The following is a 22622-nucleotide window of genomic DNA, read 5'->3' on the forward strand; positions in this document are numbered from 1 at the left end:
AAGCTTTTTAATTTACATTTAAGAATAGGACTCAATATAGGATAGAATAGGATTTCAAAGGACTCTGTAAGCCAGATCATTTTGATCTGGATCATAAATGATCAGATTTTGTCCCATTATTGCCAAGCCTTCTGCACACAGAGAAAGTCATGCTAAAAATGTCTCTAAGACCTTCCAACCCTTCTGCCTGTACATGGCGTGGGCTAAATGTGAACTATGTGGGGGATTGCTGTGAAATTCAGGCATCCCTCTGCAGCCTGTCTCATTGATTCATGTGGTCCTAAATGTCAGCACCAGCAGGGCAGTGGACCCTGGTAAACCCCCCGAGAGTGCAGGGTGATGGGGGCTAAAGGCAGTGTGTTCCACAGCCTCGTCTCAAAATAGCCTGCTTGACTCTAACGCTGTCAAAGGACAAGACATCATTGATTGGGAGCTAAAAGAATATTATGTCCACATATACATTTACTAAAGATAGATAGATAAGATTTACAATATTTTCTGACATGTACTTTCAATGGCTTTACCTGAATATAAAGGATTGGGATTTATTTTACTACACAATAAACTTGCTTATGATCAGCTTTTATTTAAATCACATACCATTATCACTTCCCTAAATATAATTTTCTGGATACCTACTGATCCTTCAATATTTCTTTCACACTCTGTTTATATATTACACACAACCTAATTTTATGGGGGGGTTATATAAATATCATGTCATCCACGAGCCTTGCTTAGAATTATTGACCTGTCAGCTATTGATTTGGTGTCTTTGTTCATGCATTCATGGGTAAGTTCAGTGCTTTGATCATTTGGAACGTTATGCTAAATCTACATCAAACATAGAAGAGGAATCGATAGCTCTTCCTCGTTACATGAGTGATAATGAAATCCACATGATGGCACGGATGCTGGTGATTGATTGTAATTCAGCTTTGAGGGGTTCAGGGAGATGCTGAACCTGCTTTTAACATTTTTTGATCATACCTGTACACTGGTTTCTTCGCACAGTGCACAGACATGCAGGTAAAATGACTCAAACTTGCCTGTAATTGTGAATGTGAGTTTGAATGGGTGGGTTAGGTCCATGTCCACAGTCTTAGATTAGCATGCTAATGTTTGCTAATTTGTACAAAACAAAGTACCGCTGATGTAACTTCATCACTACTTCATTGTGAGGGGAATATGAATGTCTATATCAAACTTAATGGCAATCCATCCAGTGGTTGTTGAGACATTTAACTGAAAATCACAACTTTGAACCTCATGGTGGCACTGCAGGTAAAGTCAGGGATCACCAGAGTCAGTAAGATTCAGTCTCTGGGTACCATGAATGCCTGTACAAAATGTTGTCCATCCAGTAGATGTTCAGATATTTCACAGAATAAGTGAAAACTCTGACCTGCTGATGGTGCTAGAGGAAAAATTAAGGGATTACCAAAGTCAATAGCGCGGTTGACATCTGTACCAAAAGAGACCACAAACATCTGAAACAAATTTTAATGGCAATTCATCGAAGAGTTGTTGAGATATTTCAGTCTGGACCAAAGTAGCGGACCGACTGACCGCCCTATAGTGCAGTTTTAAGTCAACCATGGTCATAGCTGACTAACTGAAATGTTGACTAACTGAATATTGTAGAAACATTGAACTAAAATTAAAAATGTCAACCTCTTGGTGGCATTAGAGAAAAACAAAAGGGGGTCACCAAATTCAGTAGGACTTATCCACTAGAGACCACAAACATCTGTAACAAATTTTAATGGCAATTCAACCAATAGTTGTTGAGATATTTCAGTATGACCGCCCTATTGCAGTTTTAAGTTAACCAATCTTGGTCATAGCTGACTAACTGAAACAACATCATTATTCTACATTTAGACTTCTTCAATGTCTTAACTTGGAGACATCAAATGTAACTGTGTCTTTTTGTAACACCACACACACACACACACACACACACACACATTACCTCATGGGTTCATAGAGAGCAACCGTCCCACTCAGTATATTTGAATAATGACACAGCAAGCCCACTTCTAGTGAGGGGGATGAGGACACCCAGGCAGTTAACATAGCAGAGTGGATAACACAAAAGTATGAATATTACCTGAACAAATATGCATGAGATCAGAGACACACACATTTTGGTGAAAGCTTTGAAAATTGGTGCATGCATATTGGAGGGATAATCTTAAAAAATATGCAGCCACTTTATGCTGTCAGGAAAAAGTAAATAAGGCCAACAGTGTGTTCTAATAATCATTTTTTTGTTGGATATCATGTGGCTGAGCTGGGGCATCAACATGTTAAAGTCAGAATTACAGGTAACAGGGGAGAGCTTAATCTGGTTGCTAATGTGTTTTACTATGAACCCAGGAAACAAAGTGAAAAAACGACTTATTTGAACATTGACAACACTCCGCTCCACACCTGGAGGTGAGGATTCCCCATACTAATTTTGTCTCAATAAAAGTTCCTGAAAGCACTTCATTTTATAAAATGCAAGTCTATGCCCTAACATTTAACTTTGTGGGGGGGGGGGGTTATGTGCTGTAATTTACATAAACATTTAGGATCCACTACTTTTTTGTCCTCTAGCCCCTTTTGGGAATTCTCCTTTTAGCTTGAAATGTGACCCAACAAATCAAAACAACCACAGATACCATGAATACAGTATATCAATACATATCACAAAACATAACATTGTTCCTCGTGAGAGCATGTTAGAAAATCTAATCTAATTTAAAGTCACTTCTCAATGAGTTTAGGCTACAGACACAATACATCCATAGTAATATTATGATAACATAGGATTTCAAATACTACCAGCATAGGGGAAGTATAAACTTGTGACCACCCCTTCTCCTTGTAATGCTTCTAAACTACTAGTATAGGAGTTAAAACGCACCACATGGTGTAAGATCACATTAAACTGTCTATAAGTCCATAAAATAACGTGGTATAGGACAATTTGGCAGTGTTTGGTGTTTAGGGTTGTCTCATTGGGATTTTGAAGTTGCCGCTGAATGATAAAGGATGTGATAGGCTGAGAGGCTGAGGCTGGGGAAGAAAGGAGCTGCTCTCAGTCAGTAGAGCAGTGCCGCTGGAGAGCTCTCTCGTCGACTGCAGGCTCCAGCTAAAAAAACAAGAAAGAACGACGTGACACTTAACGTTTTATTTTAAATTTTATTTATTAATTTCTCGTCGTATTGTCACCTCGAACAAGATGTAACTTGTTGACATCACCTCAAGTATATTCATGTATTTGAAAAGAGCCGGGAGCGAGTGCGCAGAGAGGAGAAGCCGAGCTGTTTTGGCGAATGGAACTTATTGTTGTGCATTTGTTTTGACTATGTTATCCCCCAGTGAGTTTGGCTTCAGTCCGTCTCTGTCCGTCGTCGACCCTTGAATTTTGGGATTTATATCCGAATAGTTTAAGGGAAACACCGAAGGAGGATTCTGCAAAGCCAGCAAGCTTTTCCTACAGAGCCGGGGATTTAAATCGTCATTTGGTGGTGCTCCGAGAGAGGCGAGAGTCAAAGAAAGAAATTCATGTGGCCATTCTCTCTATAGCCAAACATTTTTTGGGGATTGCATAATGAGCAAGGAAAGACCTAAGAGGAATATCATTCAAAAGAAATATGTAAGTAAAAACGCCCCCTTTATTCTCTGAAATTGCTCACAAATGCAGTCGCTCTATTCAAGTTTGCCTTGCTCGTCTTGATGAAAATGCATAAACTTTCATCACGGACTGTGAAGGTTACCACCAGGCAGCTGGTGTGCTATTTGGGTCAAATACCCTTTATAAGGTAACGGCTATGAGTTACCTTAGCGTGTTAACAATTACATGATTTTTATTTAAAGAGACAGCAATGTTTATTCAGTGTCTGTGTTGCAGCGTTTCTTCGACATCAGACATGTTTTAGGGTATTTGAACATCGGGGGGGTTTGGAGGATTGCTTCGCTCATTTTGACTTGTTTAAACGCGTGGTGGGGGTGCATGGTGTGTCTTGGCTACGTGATAAAGCTATAAAAGGTTGTAAAATTAAAGGACTTGGCAAACTGTTCCCAGAAAAGGCTTTTGTTCGCTCCCTATGTCTTCCTATTCCGAGCCGTGAAGACGAGCCTGTCGGCCATGGCTCAGCTATTTCGGCTTCCATTTCGTCCCATCCTGAGCATTTTTTTTTGTATCTCCGCTTTAAACGGAGCTCTTACCTCGTGAATGTAAAACCATTCTCATGCGGCAGCTTATGTAGCCTATGTGGTTTAAATGTTAAAGGCAACGTTGGGTATGTCGGCGCTGTGTGTTGCTGTGTGTAGGGCTGGCAAACCGACATGTTTCGCGGACTGTTGTGGCTCTTTAATTTTCCCCATAAAGAGTGAGGGAGAACAGGAGGAAAGGGGGTCATGCAATTCAGCATATTCGTTCAATTTCCAACAGTTGAAACGGTGCCGGGACTCTCCTGGCGTCGTTGTTATGCGGTTGTCTTCGCTATTAGCCCTACTATGAACGAAAAGTCCGGCAGGGTATCAGTCATTTTGCAGGTCTCCGTGTGACCTCTGTGAGCGAGCAAATATTGCAGCAGCCCGCTTAGGGATAACTCCATTTTTGAAATACTACTGGGGATTAGCTTACAAGCGTTTGGGTCTCGTCCTCTGCTACCGAATTCGCATTAGACTGCACATTACGTGGTCGATGTGGTCGAGCACAAGGTTTCTGAATGAGCCAATCTTTTTAAGAGCCTGTATCAGTCGCATTGCAGAGGCTCATGTATGAAGCGATACCAAGAAGCAACCATTTTCTTTCTGCAAGTAACACTGGTGGATTTATGGGGAAGGGGCTGTGAAATAAAAACAGCCTAATTTAGGCTTAAATTGTAGTGTTGGTTTAGGCGTTGGTCTGGCGAACACTACGTGTCCTCCTTCATCAATGAAACAAAGAGTTTTAATCTTGCAAAGTGTGTGTGAATGGCTCAACATATCAGCCGCCTAAGTTACAATGTATCATTTTTCACGAAGACTACACTCGCTGGCCGGGCCTCTGTGGCTGGGCTTTGAAGTTTGTTGCACTTCTCTGATGCATTTATAGATTGTTGCTGTGAATACTCGTCACTTGACACAGTGTTGCGTTTAATTGCACTGGGCATATCATGTCTGTTAAGGCTCTGGAGCTGAAGTCAGCAGAGCAAACCGCCCCACCCCCGTCCAAACAACACGTGGAGTGTCTTTTAAAAAGTTTGTTAACTCCTGCAAGCGGTTTGGTTGCTAAATCAAATAAAAACTCAACAATTTCTCACATTTCTATTGTGCAGTTAACAAATATATATATTGCTAAAGGCCAAACTGAGCAACAGGTTTGTAGGAGCAAGCAAACAATTAGACCACATACAAAAAGGATTGTTTCCATGCGTTATTTCGTACAGCTTAATTCACCTGGGCATTTTTCTGTATTGTGTGTGTGTGTGGAGAATTTAAATATATTTGTATTACATACATTTGTAATCAATTGAAGTGTAGTCAGAGAATTTCTGCAACTATAGACTAATAGAATTTTCTCAAGAACTCTTCAGTTTTATGGCTGTATTTATAGTTTTACAAGTGACCATGTGGTTTCTGCCACCTCATAATTGTACATATCTATGTACCTGGTATGTTTAGTATGAACATATAGATATGGCATCAAGAAAAATTTGTTCCAGCCGAGGATCAGCAATCTATTATTTAAACCACCTGGGATGGTTTCTATGATCAAGTCCACTGCATAGCCTAAAAATTATTTTATTAACACATCTTTATGTCTTATGGGCAACACAAATTTCTGTTACTGTTCAACACATCATCACTAATAACACTGAAATGTATGGGCCTAAACAATTATTTGTTGAAACGCAACCCAAATGTGAGTGAACCCAAAGAAGGCGGATGTATGTTTAAAATGGAAAAAGTAAATCTAAGATGGTGCATCGCACCTCAGTCCTCTTGTGTATAACACTTGTAGCAGATGATCAACATCCTATAGTGTCCTTTGCCATACTTGGAGCTGACTTTTTAGATATTCAACCCTAAAAGTGACTTTTTGCTTCTAAAGACCAAGTACTTTAACATTATCTTGACCATACTTTAATTGCCTTGTGTTTTGGAGAAAGTGGGTTAAATTTTGTGAAGAAAAGTTTTGGATTTTATGAAGATCTTATTAAGCCTGTGTCTGAATTGAGGAAACAGAATGTGGCATAGAATTGATGACTAACTGAAACAAAAGTCCCCTCTTAAAATTAAGCCAGACTATGATGACCAACAGTGTCACAGTCTAAAATTGGATAGGCTGTTTCATTTTTTTTTCATTTGGTCTATTCATAACTAACTATTTATAAGAACCTCAGGGCTAGGGAAATGGTTTATATGTGTGCACGACTGCAGGACCTATGTTTCTGTAGTATGCATGTGAGTCATGTATTTTCAGCAGCTGCAGTTAATGCATAAAGTCTGGTCCGGACCAAATAAGGCTCACAAATGTGCATTTCTACAACAACCTGGAGGAGTCCAGCTCCCCAAGCCCCCCTCCAGGCTTTGAGACAGGACTCTTGGCCCCTACTGATCCCCCCCCCCCCCCCCCTCCCCCACTTTAATTAGCGTAAGACAATTATACATGCTTGGCTTAACCATTTCCCCTGAAACACGAGTGTGAGTTGTTACCCCTCCACCCCCATTCGCTGCTCCCAACAAACAGGCACTATCTGCGAATGATATTAAAATTCATCAGTCATAAAATGGGATGAGTCCTTAATGAAAGCAAACATGGCAATTACCATTTTCTACTAGAATTTATGGCTGCCAATGTCAACGGAACTAAAAAGAAAAGTCAAATTGCCCTGTCAGTCCCCCCCCCCCCCCCCCCCCCCCCCAACATGCTTCGTCAGGTTGAGTGACACTGCAGGAGCAAGAGAGTACTCTTTCTCTCGGTTTCCATTAAAATTGAAATAATTTTGTTTTGTTGGTTCATTCTCTTAATTTGTTGGTTCCTTTCAAGCCAGTGGTTGAGGGTAGGTGCTGTGTAATGACTGAGGTAGAAAGGGCTAATGTGTGGCAGTGTTGTTCTGTCTAACGAAACATGACACACAGTGTGTGTGTGTGTGTTTGTGAACGTTTGTAAGCGAGAATAGCAGGAGTACACGGCAGAGTGCAGCCAGGGCCATTTTGTGCAGAGTCGGCTCTTCCTGTAGGCCCCAGCTGGGGCTAGGCCTCTGATTCAAAGGGGGTGTGTGTGTGTGTGTGTGGGACAAGCACAGCTGCTGCAGGGGCCTTTACAAATGTAAAGAGGCTGTCAGTGTTTGTTTCATCAGGCGCAAAACTGATGAGGGCCAAGTTGAAAATCCATTGCACTGTGAGTGTGTGCGTTGAGCGTGCACAAAAAGAGGAAACAAAAATAGAGAGCGGGGGCAGAATGGGGAGTGCAAAGGCACAGACTCTCCCCCTCCTCTCCTCCTTTTCCTCTCTTTATCTCCCTGTCTCGCTCTCTGGTTCTTGGGCTGTCCAAATGAAATGTGGGCCTCCATGTAGGACCACTAAGAGAGGGTCCCAGGGTTGTTTTTTCACCGTGCCGGAGCCTCCATGCGCTTCATTTAACCTTATGTTTCAATGCAAATTATTCTTTCATAAACCCCCTTCTCCTCACGTGTGCAACATGGCAGGGTTCACTTTGCAACCTCCTCGTCACTATGGCTACCAGGGCAAACCAAAGTGTACTGTGGCAAAAGCAACGTTTTACTGCCTGTTTATTTGACCATGTTTGCTATGGTTACGATCCACGTGGCACCTTTGAAAGGCGCTACAATGCTAGTTCATTTTGTCAGCATCGCTTTTGTCAATACATTTAATTTATTTTTTTGGTTTGGTTTTTCTATGATTGTATAAACACTCATCACTTTATTTTTCTGCATGGGTAAAGTTTGAAACCAGCAGCATGTGGCAGGGAGAAACAAAAGGCAACAGGGGATAATACTTTTTAATTTGAAAGTAACATCACCCTGCTTTGTTTTTATTCGACAACGGGGGGGGGATCAAAGCAGAGCTACTTTGATTATGTTGCCAAACTGTATCAGTGTGGCATAAATAACTGCCACGAATATAAAAAGCCCTCATGAAGTCTGCCAGCAATTTACACACAGTGAACAATTACTGAAACAAACCAGGAGTTTGTGTGTCATTCGCACGGTGCACAGAAAACATAAAGCATACTATATACTTCACATCATTTCTAGGAAACAGGAAATGCATAGCACGTAACCAGACGCGGTCTGCAGCCGTCTCTCTCTTTGTCTTAGACACAATTACATTTCTGTTGCGCTTAAATTTGTCAGGGAATGTCAGGTGAACATTGCCTCATGTGTTAAAGCAGGGGAAAAAGCAGTCCTCCTCGTGCTGCAGGCGCAGCCTCATGTCCCTTTAGCCTCATCTCTCCTCTTGCAGAGCCTGCGGACTATTTGTCTGACTTCTTTTCTTTTTTAAATTCAGCCATAATTATTTACTAGTTTTTAGTAATTTTGTGCTGAAATGAGGAGAAGGGAGCCTTTTTCCCCTTTTTATAATTAAAGTCTGCTTTTCCATCATTATGGGCTCTGTGAGCTGCTGGCTTTAATTTGGACCGCTGATGGATGTTCAGCGGCCAAATGCATCGCCACTCAGCTCTTTTCTACGACATAAATACAGACTCTCTCTCTTGCTCTTTACCCGTTACTGTCTCTGCCTCCTCCATTCTTCTCTCACGTTGGTTTTCAACAGCATTATGTCACACAAACTCCCGTTATGCAATATGACCTTTTCTCTTATCAGCTGTTGACATTGAGCACAATCTCCGGCTCTTTGCTGGCTCCAGTGCACTCACGCACACAATCACGCAGGCAAAGGTCTTTAGGTGTGCACCTGCAGTCAGTAGGTGAGAGAAACCGGTTCTTGGGCCTTGAAGGTGTCTTGTGGATATCAGCAGAGTAGGCTATTTCCAGAGTGATGACATAAAACTGGGCGTGACAGTCTTTGTTATATGGTATGTGTGTTTCGGTTATGAGCAGTGTATGCCTATGCTTGTGTAGGTGTGTTTTACAGCATATGTTCCAATAGTTGGACTCGAGGCATGGTTGGACACAGTGCAGTTGTGGACAGCCAATGCAAGCCGGGGTGTGTGTGTGTGTGTGTGTGTCTCACGTACACCACGTGCGTTCCCTCCGTGCGTGTCTTCATTCTGCCGAGTGATTTATATCCTCCTGCTCCTGTGGGTTTGGATGGAGATGGGGGTGGGGGGGAGACAGCTGGTCAGGCCCTGAGAGTGTGTGTGTGTGTGTGTGTGTGTGTGAGTGGTTGCCACAGCTTATCCATTCAGGATCCCTATGAAGCTGAATCAACACTTTAGCTTTGTCTTTGGTTTGGCCTTGCAGGCTTTATGGGGGCCCATGAAGGACATTCAGCAATAGTAGAATGAAAAGAAAATAATCTTGTTTTTATTTTATTTTAAGTCTTTCTGCAGGCATTGTCAAATACACTTTTCTTAATTTATTTTTTTAAATACAAAAATAATCTTAAAATCTTCAGGTGACTTTGTTTGTAGTTCAAATTTCAGCTTAGCCCTGGGCTTCCCTTTTAAGCTCTGTAAAGCTGAAATAGGAGGCATTAGGTTGTTTTTCATCCGTTTTTGAATCACCAAGCTATTGTAGCTTAGTCTGACATTAGCTTTTAATGACCATCATGTACATCTCTCAGACAACCTCTTGACCGATCCCTGCTCACCCTCTCCCTGCTCTTCATCTCAGCTACATCAGTTTAATAAACACTCCTTACATTTTCATCCTGTGGTCAATCCCATCTGATCCCCTATTGTGACACCGTCGTCTTTACACATCCAGTGAATTAAGCCTCGGGGGATGAAGCAACAGAGCAGAGGCTCAGTCGGTATCGATCCTCCATTACTCCCTTTCTTTCTGCCCGGAATACCAGTTTCACCGTCAAACATATGCCAGTAAGACTCAGTAGGCAACAACATAAAATGTGTTGTGGTGACTCTAAGATCAGGAAATCCTCAAGCTTTACTAAGAAAATGCTATATGCTGACTATTAATATTTTCTGTGAAGATAGCTGGCTGTACATGGTCATCAGATTTCAGTCCGGGAATACTGTTCTGTTTTACCATTCAGTGTACATTCATAACTGTTCTTGTTATGCCTTACGGTCTCACAAGCTTTCCACCAAGTGCAGTAATCTATGAATCATTCTTTTTATGATGGAGCAGTTTGTTTCTTCCTGCCAACAAGCCACTGGCCACTCTATTCAGGTCCTCTTTGGCACAGCGTTGCCTTGGCCGATGAATCGCGCTCTCATTTAATCTCTCACAAGGGTATTTTCCTGTGACAACTTTTTAAAAATATTTGACTATCATTATCTTACTTTTTCACGACAGTCATTTGTGGCTCTCAAACATGCATGGCTAGTTGTGGAACGGTGACCTCCCTTCTGTTAAAGTGCTCTCGAATGCAGCCCTTCTCACCAAGAATTTGGCCCCTTGCGAGGGAGGCCTTAATTCAGGATGGCAGCCCACCCTAACCAGGACAGTAATGAGCCAGTGGAGCAAAGTGGCTCTGTGGCCACTGTTACTGCCTAATCTCTCCTTTTCTGCCCTTGCTAAATAAAATATAAAATATATGTGGTGAAGGTGGCGTGGTGCAAAGAGGGTTTTATTCAAAGCTCCTTGATTCAAGGCAGAATAGTAGTTGTATATCTTGTGGTTTCTGATTTTTAGAGGAAAATTACAAGTTACAGAAAAGATGTTAACTGCATCTGGCCCACACTGGAACCAATTCCACCCGCCAAACTGTATTTGGAGGATGGACAAGAGCGTGTTAATACTGAAACGTGGTTGGTGGAAGGGCATCAATGCTGCTGAGTTGTCGGATGTGCTGGTTCCCGTGTCAGCTCTCGTGTGAGGAAATGGAAGGAATGAGGAGGTAGTGATAGTGGGTGGTTGAGGGCTGTAATAGGCAGAAGAAACGGTTTATTTGATTCACAGGTCAATATATAAACATTCATTCAGTTTGCGTCTATCCTACACCCCCATCCTCCAACCGCCATGAGAAACGCATTACTTTCCCCCCATCTTGTCTTGTAATAGTATACTGAGTGGATTTTTTTTTTTTTTTTTTTTTTTCTCTGTTCCACTCTATCTCTCTCACCTCCTCCCTCTCAACTCGTTCTCTCTATTACTCAGCGCAGCTACTGAGGAAAGAGGCGTTGGGAGCTTTCTGTGGGATAGCGCTGGAGAGAGGACGGAAGAAGCGGGGGTATTTTCTCCTTGTGTAGTTGCAGAATTGCCTCGCAGTTGCAGAGGAGGAGCAAATGCACGATCAGCCGGATCGGTTCCCTTGTCTATGCACTTAGTTAAAATTTTACAGATTGGGTTGTTGGCGGTTTTGCAGCTCTCTCCTCTCAGTCTCCCACTCAGTCGGCATCTTGCATTCTTCCATCCGTTTTGTTTTGATTTGGTCTGCCAAAGGAAACTTTGGAATCCTCTCCAGTTTGATCTTACACAGCTGTGTGAATTAACCCCCTCCAACACACACACACACACACACACACACACACACACACACACACACACACACACACACACACACACACACACACAGGCCCTCTGGGGTTGTAATTTCTGCACTTGTCCTGGCTGTAATGCCTTCGCAAGAATTTGATTTTAAGAGCTGTTGGAATACATTTTTATTGTTTAATGTCTGTCTTGTGCTCTTACCAAACATTTCTATTTATAGTGGATTGTTTATATTTGCTGTAATAAATCTTTCTTCATTGTAATCCCGTGCACTTACACTTTGGGGGCGTCCTTGGGGTTGTTCTTATTTCCATAAATGAAAAGCAGTATGGAAAAAGAGTATGAACTTGACAAGAGTCAGTACAGGAATATTGTGGGTTTTTTTTGTTTGTTTTGTTTTTTTTGGTGGTGGTTTTGCCTATTGATTTTTCTTTTTTAGCAATAGGTGCTTTAAGTTTTTCCACAGAGAAGCAGAGTGTGACTCAAAGGTATTGTTCCCCCTGTTTTTAACCTGCTCAATAGATGAGGGCTTTTATAATTCTCCTGGCTGCGTGATTTCCTCCAGGCCTCACAGCAGGGAGCTAGAGTGCATGGTACACTGAGGGAAGGGCGCCAGAGTCTGGGCTGAATGTCTGGCCGGCCTCCCCTGGCCCTAGATCAAACATCACAAGGCCCGGGGAAGGGAGGAGGGAGGGGCAGCCCTGTAAATCACAACCTGTGATCGTCAAGGAAAAGAAATCCAAGAGGATAGAAATAATCAAATTAGGCACCATCTAGCTGGAATATCCACAGTGACTGCAGTAAAGGCGAGACCTGTACGCTGATCTGTCAAAAATAACTCTCTTTAAAATGCAGCTCCTGAAATAGCACATACACATCACAAAGGCTCACGCAAAGCCCTCTCTGTTTTTAGATATAATTGTTTGAGAATGTGGATAGGAAATGAGATAACCACTGGTTGAATCCAAACCTGACTGTCGTAGATGTACACTCACTTTCACACATTTGAAATGAGTAATGCAGCTGTTGGTTAGCACTTAAGAGAAAATCGAAACAAACTCTGGGTAAACATAATTTGTAAGACAACTAGCAGGAAGTTACCATGGTGACTACAGTAACCCCTCCAGCACTTTATTGTCTATGCCTCTGTTGTGGATGTGTGTGCGGGATGGGCTTGTACCCCCCCACGTTTCTACAGAAACTGTCAGTCTAACAAGGATCCTGAGCAAGTCAAAAATCTTTCTCTAACCCATAAGGGTGTGGAACTAGCTGAGGAGTTAAGTTAGGCGGCTGTTGGAGCATCTGGTTCCTGGCTGCATTCTGGGGAAGTTACTAGATCTGTCTTGTTGCAATTGTGTGAGTCAGAGAAATCAAGAATGTAGCCATGAAACTCAGAAAATGTAGCTTAGGAGGGATATGTTATGTATAAAAGTAGGTTAGAAATTTACAAATTTGAGACTTCTTCCTAAGGCACATGGTAAAACTGATAAGAATAAGAGAAGAGTAAATGGGCTTTTGTTTTTGATAATTGTTTGTATAGCCCTTTCATAGAATAGAAAATGTCCATTTTAATACTGTTTAGTCATCTGCTTTTCTTGTATTACCCAGCTGTTGTGACGCCTATGCAGTACTTCAGTAGTATTTCAGTAGTCATAAGAAACTGGTCAGCTTTCACAATTTATGATGGCCCATTTCCTGACAGTAGATCAGTTATTTTACCCTTATCGACAGTCATTTTCTTTTTCACTAAACCCCCCACCGTTCAGAAATCAAGAGTGGAATTTCACATTACTCATACCATTCAGTCCGATATGACAGTTGTTTTTAATTCCTGTTGTGTTCCTGATGTGGAGAAGTGATGCATGAACGGCTTATTCATGCACAGAATAAAATACTAAACAAATATGACAAAAAAAGTGAGGAGTATCAGGTATAGATCTTCTTATGCTATTATAGTGTGTTCCATCATAATAATTGATCCTTGCAATGTGCCTAATGTTTCTAATGTCTGTAATAAAAGGCTGTATTCATAACAGCAGCTGTGACTTGCATCTTTATGTGGAGTTTTCAGTCAGAATGTCTTGTGCGTGTTAGTTGGCTCTAAACAACTTGCAGCTAAATGATATAGAAGGTTCACTTCACCCTATATCAAAAAAAATCGTACCCACCCTTACTGATATCTAAGCTGTGCAGACATTTTCATTTTTATCCGCGGGGGCTTCATTGGGACTATGTCCTTCCACTGAAGAAATAGTCCCCAAAAACTTGTCCAGCAAGTCTGAAGATTATTTGTGTACATAAACACTGCTGTTACGTTTTTTGATATAAACGTTCAGTTCTTGGCACAATAAAGTTTCTATTCACCTTCTTTTTGGGGTGGCTGCAGAAATCACACTGACGAATAGCCTATATCAAATGCACAGCCTTATACCACTGTAGGTGTGTGTGTCAAACCTGTAAGTACATGAGCTAAACTACTAAACCCACAATGTAAATGCCTGAATTTAAGAAATATAAACCATGCGTGTTGCCAAGACAATAAAGGTTTATCCATAATATTCATACAGGTTGGAAAATTATGGTCATGACCGAAATGGCAATTCTCTTCAGGAAGGTGCAACTAGTAACACTGGTCACAACCAGGGTGGTCTGACTTTGACACAGTGTGTGAGAAACTCCTCTTTTATGTGTGCCTGGACTTAAATTTGTTTATTTCACTTCCTGTCCAGACTCCCTTTGAGGTCAATTACTAGTGATAGAGTCCGCACTACATGTGTGGCCGCCCCTCTCTCTCTCCACTGTGGGTTACTAGCTACACTGACTCAATCTAATCGCCTCTCATGCATCACCTTCATTCCTCATCCCCACTGTACCAACGCCATTATTCACTGCCTTCTCACACTCTTTCCACTCCACCTCCATCTACACAGCATGTTCTATTGCTTTCGCGCACACCATCATTCCTTTAACTTGTCTCACTATTCATATACTCCATCTCTCTCTCCCCCCCCCACCGTACTCTGTCGCCCCCTCCGCCCTTTCTCTGGGTCTCTTAGGCCTCGGAGACTTTCCCTTTTGTGTTCAATAGTGGAGTGAGTGGAGCGTGGGGTGAGGTGTGAGGGCTTTGAGGTGAAAATCATTTCTTAATTGCCTCTTGTCTTTTTTGTGCCAGCGGTTGTGCCAGGGAATGGACTCCTGGGCCTGCGCTACAACTCCCTAAGCAAAGGAACTCCCTTGTCTAAGCCCTGGCTTTGTTTCATAATGTTCTCTGGCTGCACTTTGTGTGTAATCTATGGTCATACAGTAACACACACACACAGGCTATAAAAAGGCTTAACATGTTGGACAAAGAAGAATACAGAGAAAATAGGCTTTGGCTGTAGCTCTATGTGGTCTAGGTGAGTTGTAAATGCAGCATTTGAAAACTATGTCTACTTCAGTGTGAAGCATGGTACGTGCTCAATGTTGTTTAGCAATTGGAATCTTTGCACCATAAATTTAAATTAGGATTGGGCGATTATGTTAAAATTTTATAACCGGCCACCGTCAGCCCAGCCATTAAATTAGCAAAATAAAATCTCCCACATCAAATCACAAATCATCGACATGTTCGTCCAACTGCCTAACTCTATTTTCAACATTGTCTGGGATCCTGACTAACATTTGTGAACAGTTTGAGCTTGTAGCTTTTGTGTTGTGCTTTTCATCTCACATTGGCTCACTTATTGCAGTTTATCTGACTAGGAGCTGCAGGCTTATTTTGTAAGATAAAAATGGTCCTATCTTTTATGGTCTCCCGTGTGTGTGTGTGTGTGTGTGAGAGAGAGAGATATTTTTTTTCTTTACGCGGACAAGTATAATCTGGTTTTGAATCAATTTTATGTCTGTTTAAACATGGGGATGTGCTAGTGTAAAGCTGGAATCAAGTGTAGAAAAAGAGAAATTGAAACTGAGAAGCCACATTTTGCTTTGTTTGAAAGCTTTCCTTTCAAACTTCCTTGTGTATCTTAGTGAATGTGCGCTCAGCACGTTTGACCCATTTAAATTAAATCTTATATCACAGTTCATTTTCGGCTGTTGTGGTTCAGAGACTGATCTGCAACAGTCTGCACAAGTCAGGAACTCACTTAATGTTATTTAACCATCTGTAACATTAAAGCCTTACATCTAATCAGAGCATTGGATTCTGACTCATGTTTAATCCAGGCCAGGAGGAAGGTTGTGAAGCCCGTTTGGATGATGTGTGTTGACCATGGAGAGCGGCTGAACCCTCGTCACTGTCTATCTGAAAGGGATATTTGTGTGACCGTGGTCAGGCCCCGTTCCTGCCTCTCCTGTCAACTGTCAGTGGAGGGCTGTGGTGGCTTCCATTAACCACCACACTAACTGGTAATCTTATCTTCCTGACAATCTGCATTAGGCCCAGCCTGCTGCCGGTTAACCCTTTACAAGCCAAAGCAAAAGCGTAGTTTTGCTTTCGTCCCCAGTGGTGCAACACTTTGCGTTGAGAGGAAGTGTTGTCTTTTGGGATTTCAACTTTGGCTTGTTGAAAAGGCCCAAACAGAGTTTGATTGATGGGTGATATTCTGCATAGCATCAGTCTCATAGCTGCTTGGACATGGGAGCTTATCTCTCTATTGCCTCCTCCTTCTGTCAACTCATAAAAAAAGATGTGTGAATTTCAGAGCAGGCTACTTGCTACTTGCTCGACTCCTCTTGCTCTGCAGCACAGTCACACAGCCCCTGATCTCCATAAAATCTGTCTCCCACTCTCCCTCCCTCAGTCTGTCTCGCTCCCACTTCCCTTTAATTTTACTCGGCCACAATATCCTACCTAGACTGTGATTGTTTTCGGAGAGCTGGCGCATTGTTGTTGTAACATAATCATTTAGTCTCCCTCCCGTGGTTCTGGCAGGCTGCATGCTGAAATCTGTCTTCTGCTCATTTTTACGGGGAGCGAATGTGTTGTAGCTACTGCGACTGCTGCTGGCTCACCTTTTTACACCATATTTACCAGTGTAGATGGATATCTCCCCTGCAAAACATTTGAGACATGACACATGTTATATACACATTTAATATACCCCAGAGGTCATGCTTGTGAATTTGATTAGCGCGGCTGAAATATGATTGTTGCGATATCGAGTGACTTGGCCTATATTGAATTTTTAATCTCTGTGTTGACTTCAGCTTGTATGACATTCCATTTCTCCTGATCAGTAATGTTGGAACAGGATAATTGTTTGGTGCCTCCACTGGATTGAATTAGTATAGTTAAATGTGACGAGTCAAGGTTTTGTTTTTAAGGTTAACACAGAAACCTCATTGTGGTATCATTACTGGGAAATACAAGAGGTTGTTGAGGTCATCACAGGAGCGGGTTTTTACTCAGGTTAGACTTGTTGACCCTGAATCATTACGTACAGGATTCAACAGGGCAGTTCAGCCTCGAATTATAGCATGACACTGAGCTTTTGTCAAACATCCGTCCACACAAACCATACAAATTAACATTCACACAGCTCTAAATCTTTTTATTCACTGGTCTTGTCATTGTTTCTGTAGCACATGCTAAATCCCATTGATTACTGCCTTCACTTGTGTCAAAGGCAGGGGGCACCATATGGATGGGGGGGTTGATGTGGGGGCTGATCGATTTAGGCGGCCCGGAGCTGCACAGGGGCCCTGTAACATGACAGGGATTAGATATTTATTGTTTCAGGCCTGGAGTGAGCTGTTGACAAGAGACCCTGAATTCCTAGCTGTGCCTGTGGTTGCACGATCAGGATCGTGTTTAAATCAAATTTTCTCCAACTGCTGCGGTGAAGAGTCATATTTCAGTAGATTTGCACAAACTTGAATGTTGAAACTTTTTAGATTTTATTCTATTTTCCTACTTATTTACTAAGATGTATTTTTTAAATTGCAGATCTCCAAGCTAGCGCTAGCAATATCTCTCCCCTCATTAGTGAGAAGCTTGCCATTAAAAAATCTTTTCTTTCACACTGCAAGAACACCAAATGATCTTGTGGGGGAATTGGATAAGTACCTTGTAAATGCATCTAGTGCTCGACAGCGAGTTTGCATATTATTTCCATAAACAAGGGTGTTGATGTATGAATAACTTGTCAAATGGATTGATTTATGGAGGCGGCTGTCACTCACTGGTAGAGTTTATTCTGAGTGTGCCCAACCTTGCCCATCAGTGGCGAACTTACTGTCGGATTGAATGACTGGCTGACTGATAACCAATGGAAGGTTTTTCGAGTTGTATCTACATCTGCTGCTTTCCTTTGTCCGTTCAACTCACTGTAGCTCAGCTTTTTTTTTTTTTTTTTTTTTTTTAGGAGTAGACTGTTTTTGTTTTTTTGTCTAATGAGAGGAGAAAAAGTTGCTTTCACTCAAGACTTCACTTTCCTTATGGGGAAAATTGTACTGCATGGCAAGGAAGTGAGTGAGTTTCCATTCACAGGCTGCAATGCCCTTTTCCTTTTATTTGTCTTTGTCCCTTTTCTGTGCCTTTATCCCCCTCCTTTTGTATCTCTCTGGCTGGTAGGTGTTATCAATGCAGCTATTGTCGGGGCTAAAAGAGCAGGGGGGCTCATGAGACCCCCTGACAATGGGCACATGCTTCTCCCTCTGTTGTCTTCCTGTGTTGTATGTGTGCATTGGTTGGAGGTCTGTGATAAGACATTTGTGTGTCTGGGAAGCACCTCTCTTATAGGCACCTGTTTTTAGCTGCAGGTGTTATGGCACAAACGGTTAAGAACATCATGAATCTATGACCGTGGCAAACCACAACGCCGCTCAAAAATTATACACCACAGCTGCTTGGTATTGTTACACTGCATTGATTTTGCCGGAGACTTCAGATATATCAAGTTCTATCTGGAAACCACCTGAAACTCTGAATTTAGCTTTAGCTGAAGTTTTGAACTTGTGTCCATGCAGGACTTCCTAAACAAAAATGAAGTGTATGAAGTGTTGGTGAACGTTTGTGCCAGGAGTTGCTTATCTTGACTGACTGGTATTTGACCCATGGCTGAACTGTGTGTTGAAAGACCATTTACACAATAATTAAAGTTCAGTTTTCAGGTGCTAGTAATAACCTGCAAACAAACAAGTGGTACAGTGCAGACTGTTAAGTTTCTCAAGTCCACAACCACACATCACCATTGTTCTTGATCTTACCATAAACCACTACAAAAATCACCATATTTCAAATCAATTTTACATAAAAATTGGCTAAACAATTTGAACGTGTGCTCAGTAGCTTTCACATGGTGTAACATTAGCATTATATTTATATGTGATTGTGAATTTCCAGGCCCAAACAGAGTCGGAGTTGCATCATCTTTTAGGACTAAACGTTGAACTGTTGCCGGTGTTCTGACGATCTATGCTGCCTTGTCGAAAAATGCTACCATAGCGCAAATCGATAGACTCGACTCTACTCGGCCCTACTCCGTTTTCCGTTGCAGATAGTACCCAGAGATAGTACGTAGCTGGTCGTCATAGCGACGCCACACACAACTGCCGCGATGTAATGTTCAATGCAACACACACACCAGCGATCCACACAGCTTTCTCTTTTTTTTAAGTTAAAACGTTTCAACATTACTCAGAATGTAAAGACAGATAAGCGGTATGAAAACCTTCCAGCTGTGTTTTCCTCTGCCGTTGTTCCTGCAGCGGTCTGTGTGACGGCGGGAGCAGAGGGCTCTGTGAGCGGGCGGCTGGCCGGCCTCACACGCTCCTCCCGCGGGTTGGCACAGGCTTCCCCCGCAGCCACTTGCGGAGCTCCTCAACTCCGAAAATATTCAAGCACATTCTTGTTCCGCCATCACTTCTCGTAAAACTGTCAATATTCGAAATCTACACAGCTGATTTCTCACCTCAAAACTTCTCAGAAGTGGATTTAGTGATGAAATTACAAACAAAATATAAAACTTTCTTTGGCTGACCTCTGTCTGGTGCACGCAATGATGATGCAGTGAACAGTGAATATTCTCTCTGACCAATCAGCAGTCTGTCATGTTTTTGTTACATTTTAGTATCCCCCAGCTCGCTTGGAACCTCATGTAGGTGAGGTGATATGATAAAAAGTACCTGGAAGCAGGTACAGGTACAACATTTCTACTGTGGAAAACCAAACAAAGGCGAGTCGAGCCAAAGGGCCTCCGCTCAGACTAGCTTGGTTTGAGGGCGTGCCTGACCCCGCTAGCCACTTGGCAAGCTTTATGACATGTTTTCATTGTGACGTCACAAGTTAAAGGAAGCAAATGGCTGGACTACAAACAAGCTGTTTTCAAGCGGTTCAGAGAAGTGCTTTCTGTGGGAGATGGGAACTCCCTTTGGGCTGGACTGGGCTCTTTCACTTTGCAATCCTATTACACGCAAAAAAATATATATAATCAATAAAGGAGGGGAAAAGCCAAAAAGCATAATACCACCTCTTCAAGTAAGGCGGCAGAGAAAGCATGTTAAGGTCGTTTTTTGGCAGTCTGAATGGAGATGTAGTGAGCTGTCCATAGCTGTGATGGAAAAATGATATCTCAATATCATAAGAGGATAGGACAGAAGGAAAGATGTGATCTTTAAAAATGATGACAAGTCATAGTGGGTATATAAAGTATTTAAAAGGCACCTGTGCGATAACGCACATCTTTCTGCTTCTCGATTTTACACTCGTTCTGTTATTCTCACGCACACTAACAAACAGACAAGATGGCTGCTTCAGGCTGTAGCCGGCTGTTAACACCTCTGGTCTACAGAAGGGGGCCTCTTTTTGTTGCCGTCTCTTCACCACAGGAAAGAAAGCGGGGGGGACTGAGGTTGGAGCCCCACCTTGGTCCTAAATATTCACATCATGCAAACGGCTATATTGTAGAGTTTGTTGAGTGTGCCCAGTGTCCACAATCAGTGTTTCCCTCTGAGTGATAGCAAAGTAGGTCAGCAAAGAGACCCTGTTCAACCCGAGCTGAGCGCGCGCGTGTGTGTGTAAGTGCTTGTATGTATGCATGCACATATGCACTTGTGTGTGGGCATGTGTAGCACGGTGTGTAATTTGTTTCCTTCCGCCAGGAACCAGCCTGACCTCCTCTGGCTTCCACAGCAGTGTGTGTGTGTGTGTGTGTGTGTGTGTGTGTGAGATGGCTGAAGCCCCGGCAGAGCTCTGTTCAATGTCGCTGTGAGCAACAGAGTCAGCAGTCATAAGCAGACTGACAGCAGAGGGAGGTGGACGAGTGAATTTTCATTTCACAGCATGCTGCTGTTGTTAGGGGATGGCTGAGCCCTGCACACGCGCCAATCTACTATCATATTCCTCCCAATCCTGTAGTCTGATTGGTGGGCGGTTTGAGCCAGTGGAATAAAATTGGATTGATTTGTAATCTGGGACCAGAGGAGGGTGAACAAGGGGCAGGGGCACAGGTAAGGTAAGACTTGGCCACTGGGACAGGGATAAAGGGCAACAATAAGATCAATGCAGTGCAATCACATTACAGTACACTACTCCAAATGTGCAAGATTGAATTTCCATATTTCTTCTTTTTTTCTTTCTTGATTATTTTAAAGCACTAACAGGTCAGTCACAAACACTGACTACCTGATTGCAGATTACATTTTGCTAATGGAATTCTTTAAAGTTTAAACATATTGGCAAGTAATGCTTAACACTGGTCACGTTTGGAATGAGATACTAATCACTCTGGACACACATAATGCAACATGTAACTATGGCACACATTGTACTGTATGCACAGCATGGCACAACTTCCCTCTCAAAACATGACCTCTGTGTCTTTGATGCCTCTTAGGATAGCTAAGGTCAGAGGTTGACTGCCTCTCACACTCTTCCCTTTACTACGGCAAGAGAAAGAAGGTAGACTATTTTAGTCTAACAATTAGTGAAAAATGTCATCTTGTAAAACACAGTACATCTGGAAGAGTTGACGGGGTATATCGAGAGAGAACTGACTAATGTGAGGGCCTTTGCCGAGGGGAAAAGCCAGGGCTGCACGGTCTCCCCCCTGGGTATTGTCATTGCTCTGAATGGCTAATGGGAAGTGAAACCAGAGCTGGAGAATTCTCCGTAATGGCTGCTGAGCTTTGTCCTTGGGTATGTTGTATACTATACAAGAGCAGCATTTTGTTGAACTATGTTTGCATATTTATCAGAGTTTGTAAAAGCACAACAAAAATTTGATATCTATATCACTCTTCAAATGCAAGTTGAAAGTGTACAAGCTTCATTTTTGTCTCTCCAAGCTCCATTTATTGATTCGTGTTTTTTGTAGAAGTGTCGGTTGACTGAACGCACACACAGTAAAGCTATGTGTTAACAACATGCTGTTAAATGTTAGTACAACATGCATATGGAGTGTTCCTCCGAGCGATTCTGAACATGGTCGTTCATTTTCTTTCATTTATTGTGTGTCTGTACCTCTGACCACTAGCACCCTTTCTACCCCGGTCTCTTTAAGATGCCTTAAGCGTCCAAATGAATATATATGAGTGGAGAGATCAGCGCGTGTTCAAATCAGTTGCTTGCCAAATACAATCAAATCTGCTGCTCGCTACCAGTCACGTCAATAAAACATTGATTCATGAAATGCAGGCATTTTGTTGAGTATGTATATAGATGGATGGAGGGAGAGAGAGAGAGAGATTAGGGAGAGAGGTTATATAGCATTCTATATAGAACTGGTAACTATACTGACCTTTACCCAGACTGTCAGCTACACTGAAACCTTCAGTGTTAGGTTGTGTCTGTCAAAAATCTAGTCAACATTAATACGGTTTTAACACATCTCAGAGATGCATGTGTAGAAAACTATGAAAAACAGTGTGTTCCTTTACGTTGTAACAATACATTGTGACTGTTCTCATAACTACAAGGTTTTCCATTACGGTCACTCTTATTCATACCCATTTCTCATCATATCTGTATTATACTTTGTGCCTACAGACTTCACTCAAAAGTACATACACAGAAAAGTAGCAGAAATCCCCGTGTTTTGGGTAACTGGGAAC

General features: G+C 42.2%; 1 protein-coding gene across 1 annotated transcript in view; it reads left to right on the forward strand.

Annotated features, from left to right (window-relative positions):
* Positions 1-3085: 3085 nt before the first annotated feature.
* jarid2b (jumonji, AT rich interactive domain 2b) overlaps positions 3086-22622 on the forward strand; it is a 106169-nt gene continuing 86632 nt past the window's right edge. Inside the window, exon 1 of the mRNA XM_038723980.1 lies at positions 3086-3649. Within this exon, the coding sequence (XP_038579908.1) occupies positions 3605-3649 (45 nt within the window). The 5' untranslated portion in view covers positions 3086-3604. The remainder of the gene's footprint in view (positions 3650-22622) is intronic.

Source organism: Micropterus salmoides, unplaced genomic scaffold (assembly GCF_014851395.1).
Source record: "Micropterus salmoides isolate LMB-PRFRI ecotype aquatic unplaced genomic scaffold, ASM1485139v1 Ms_hic_scaffold_17, whole genome shotgun sequence".
Classification (NCBI taxonomy): Eukaryota; Metazoa; Chordata; class Actinopteri; order Centrarchiformes; family Centrarchidae; genus Micropterus; species Micropterus salmoides.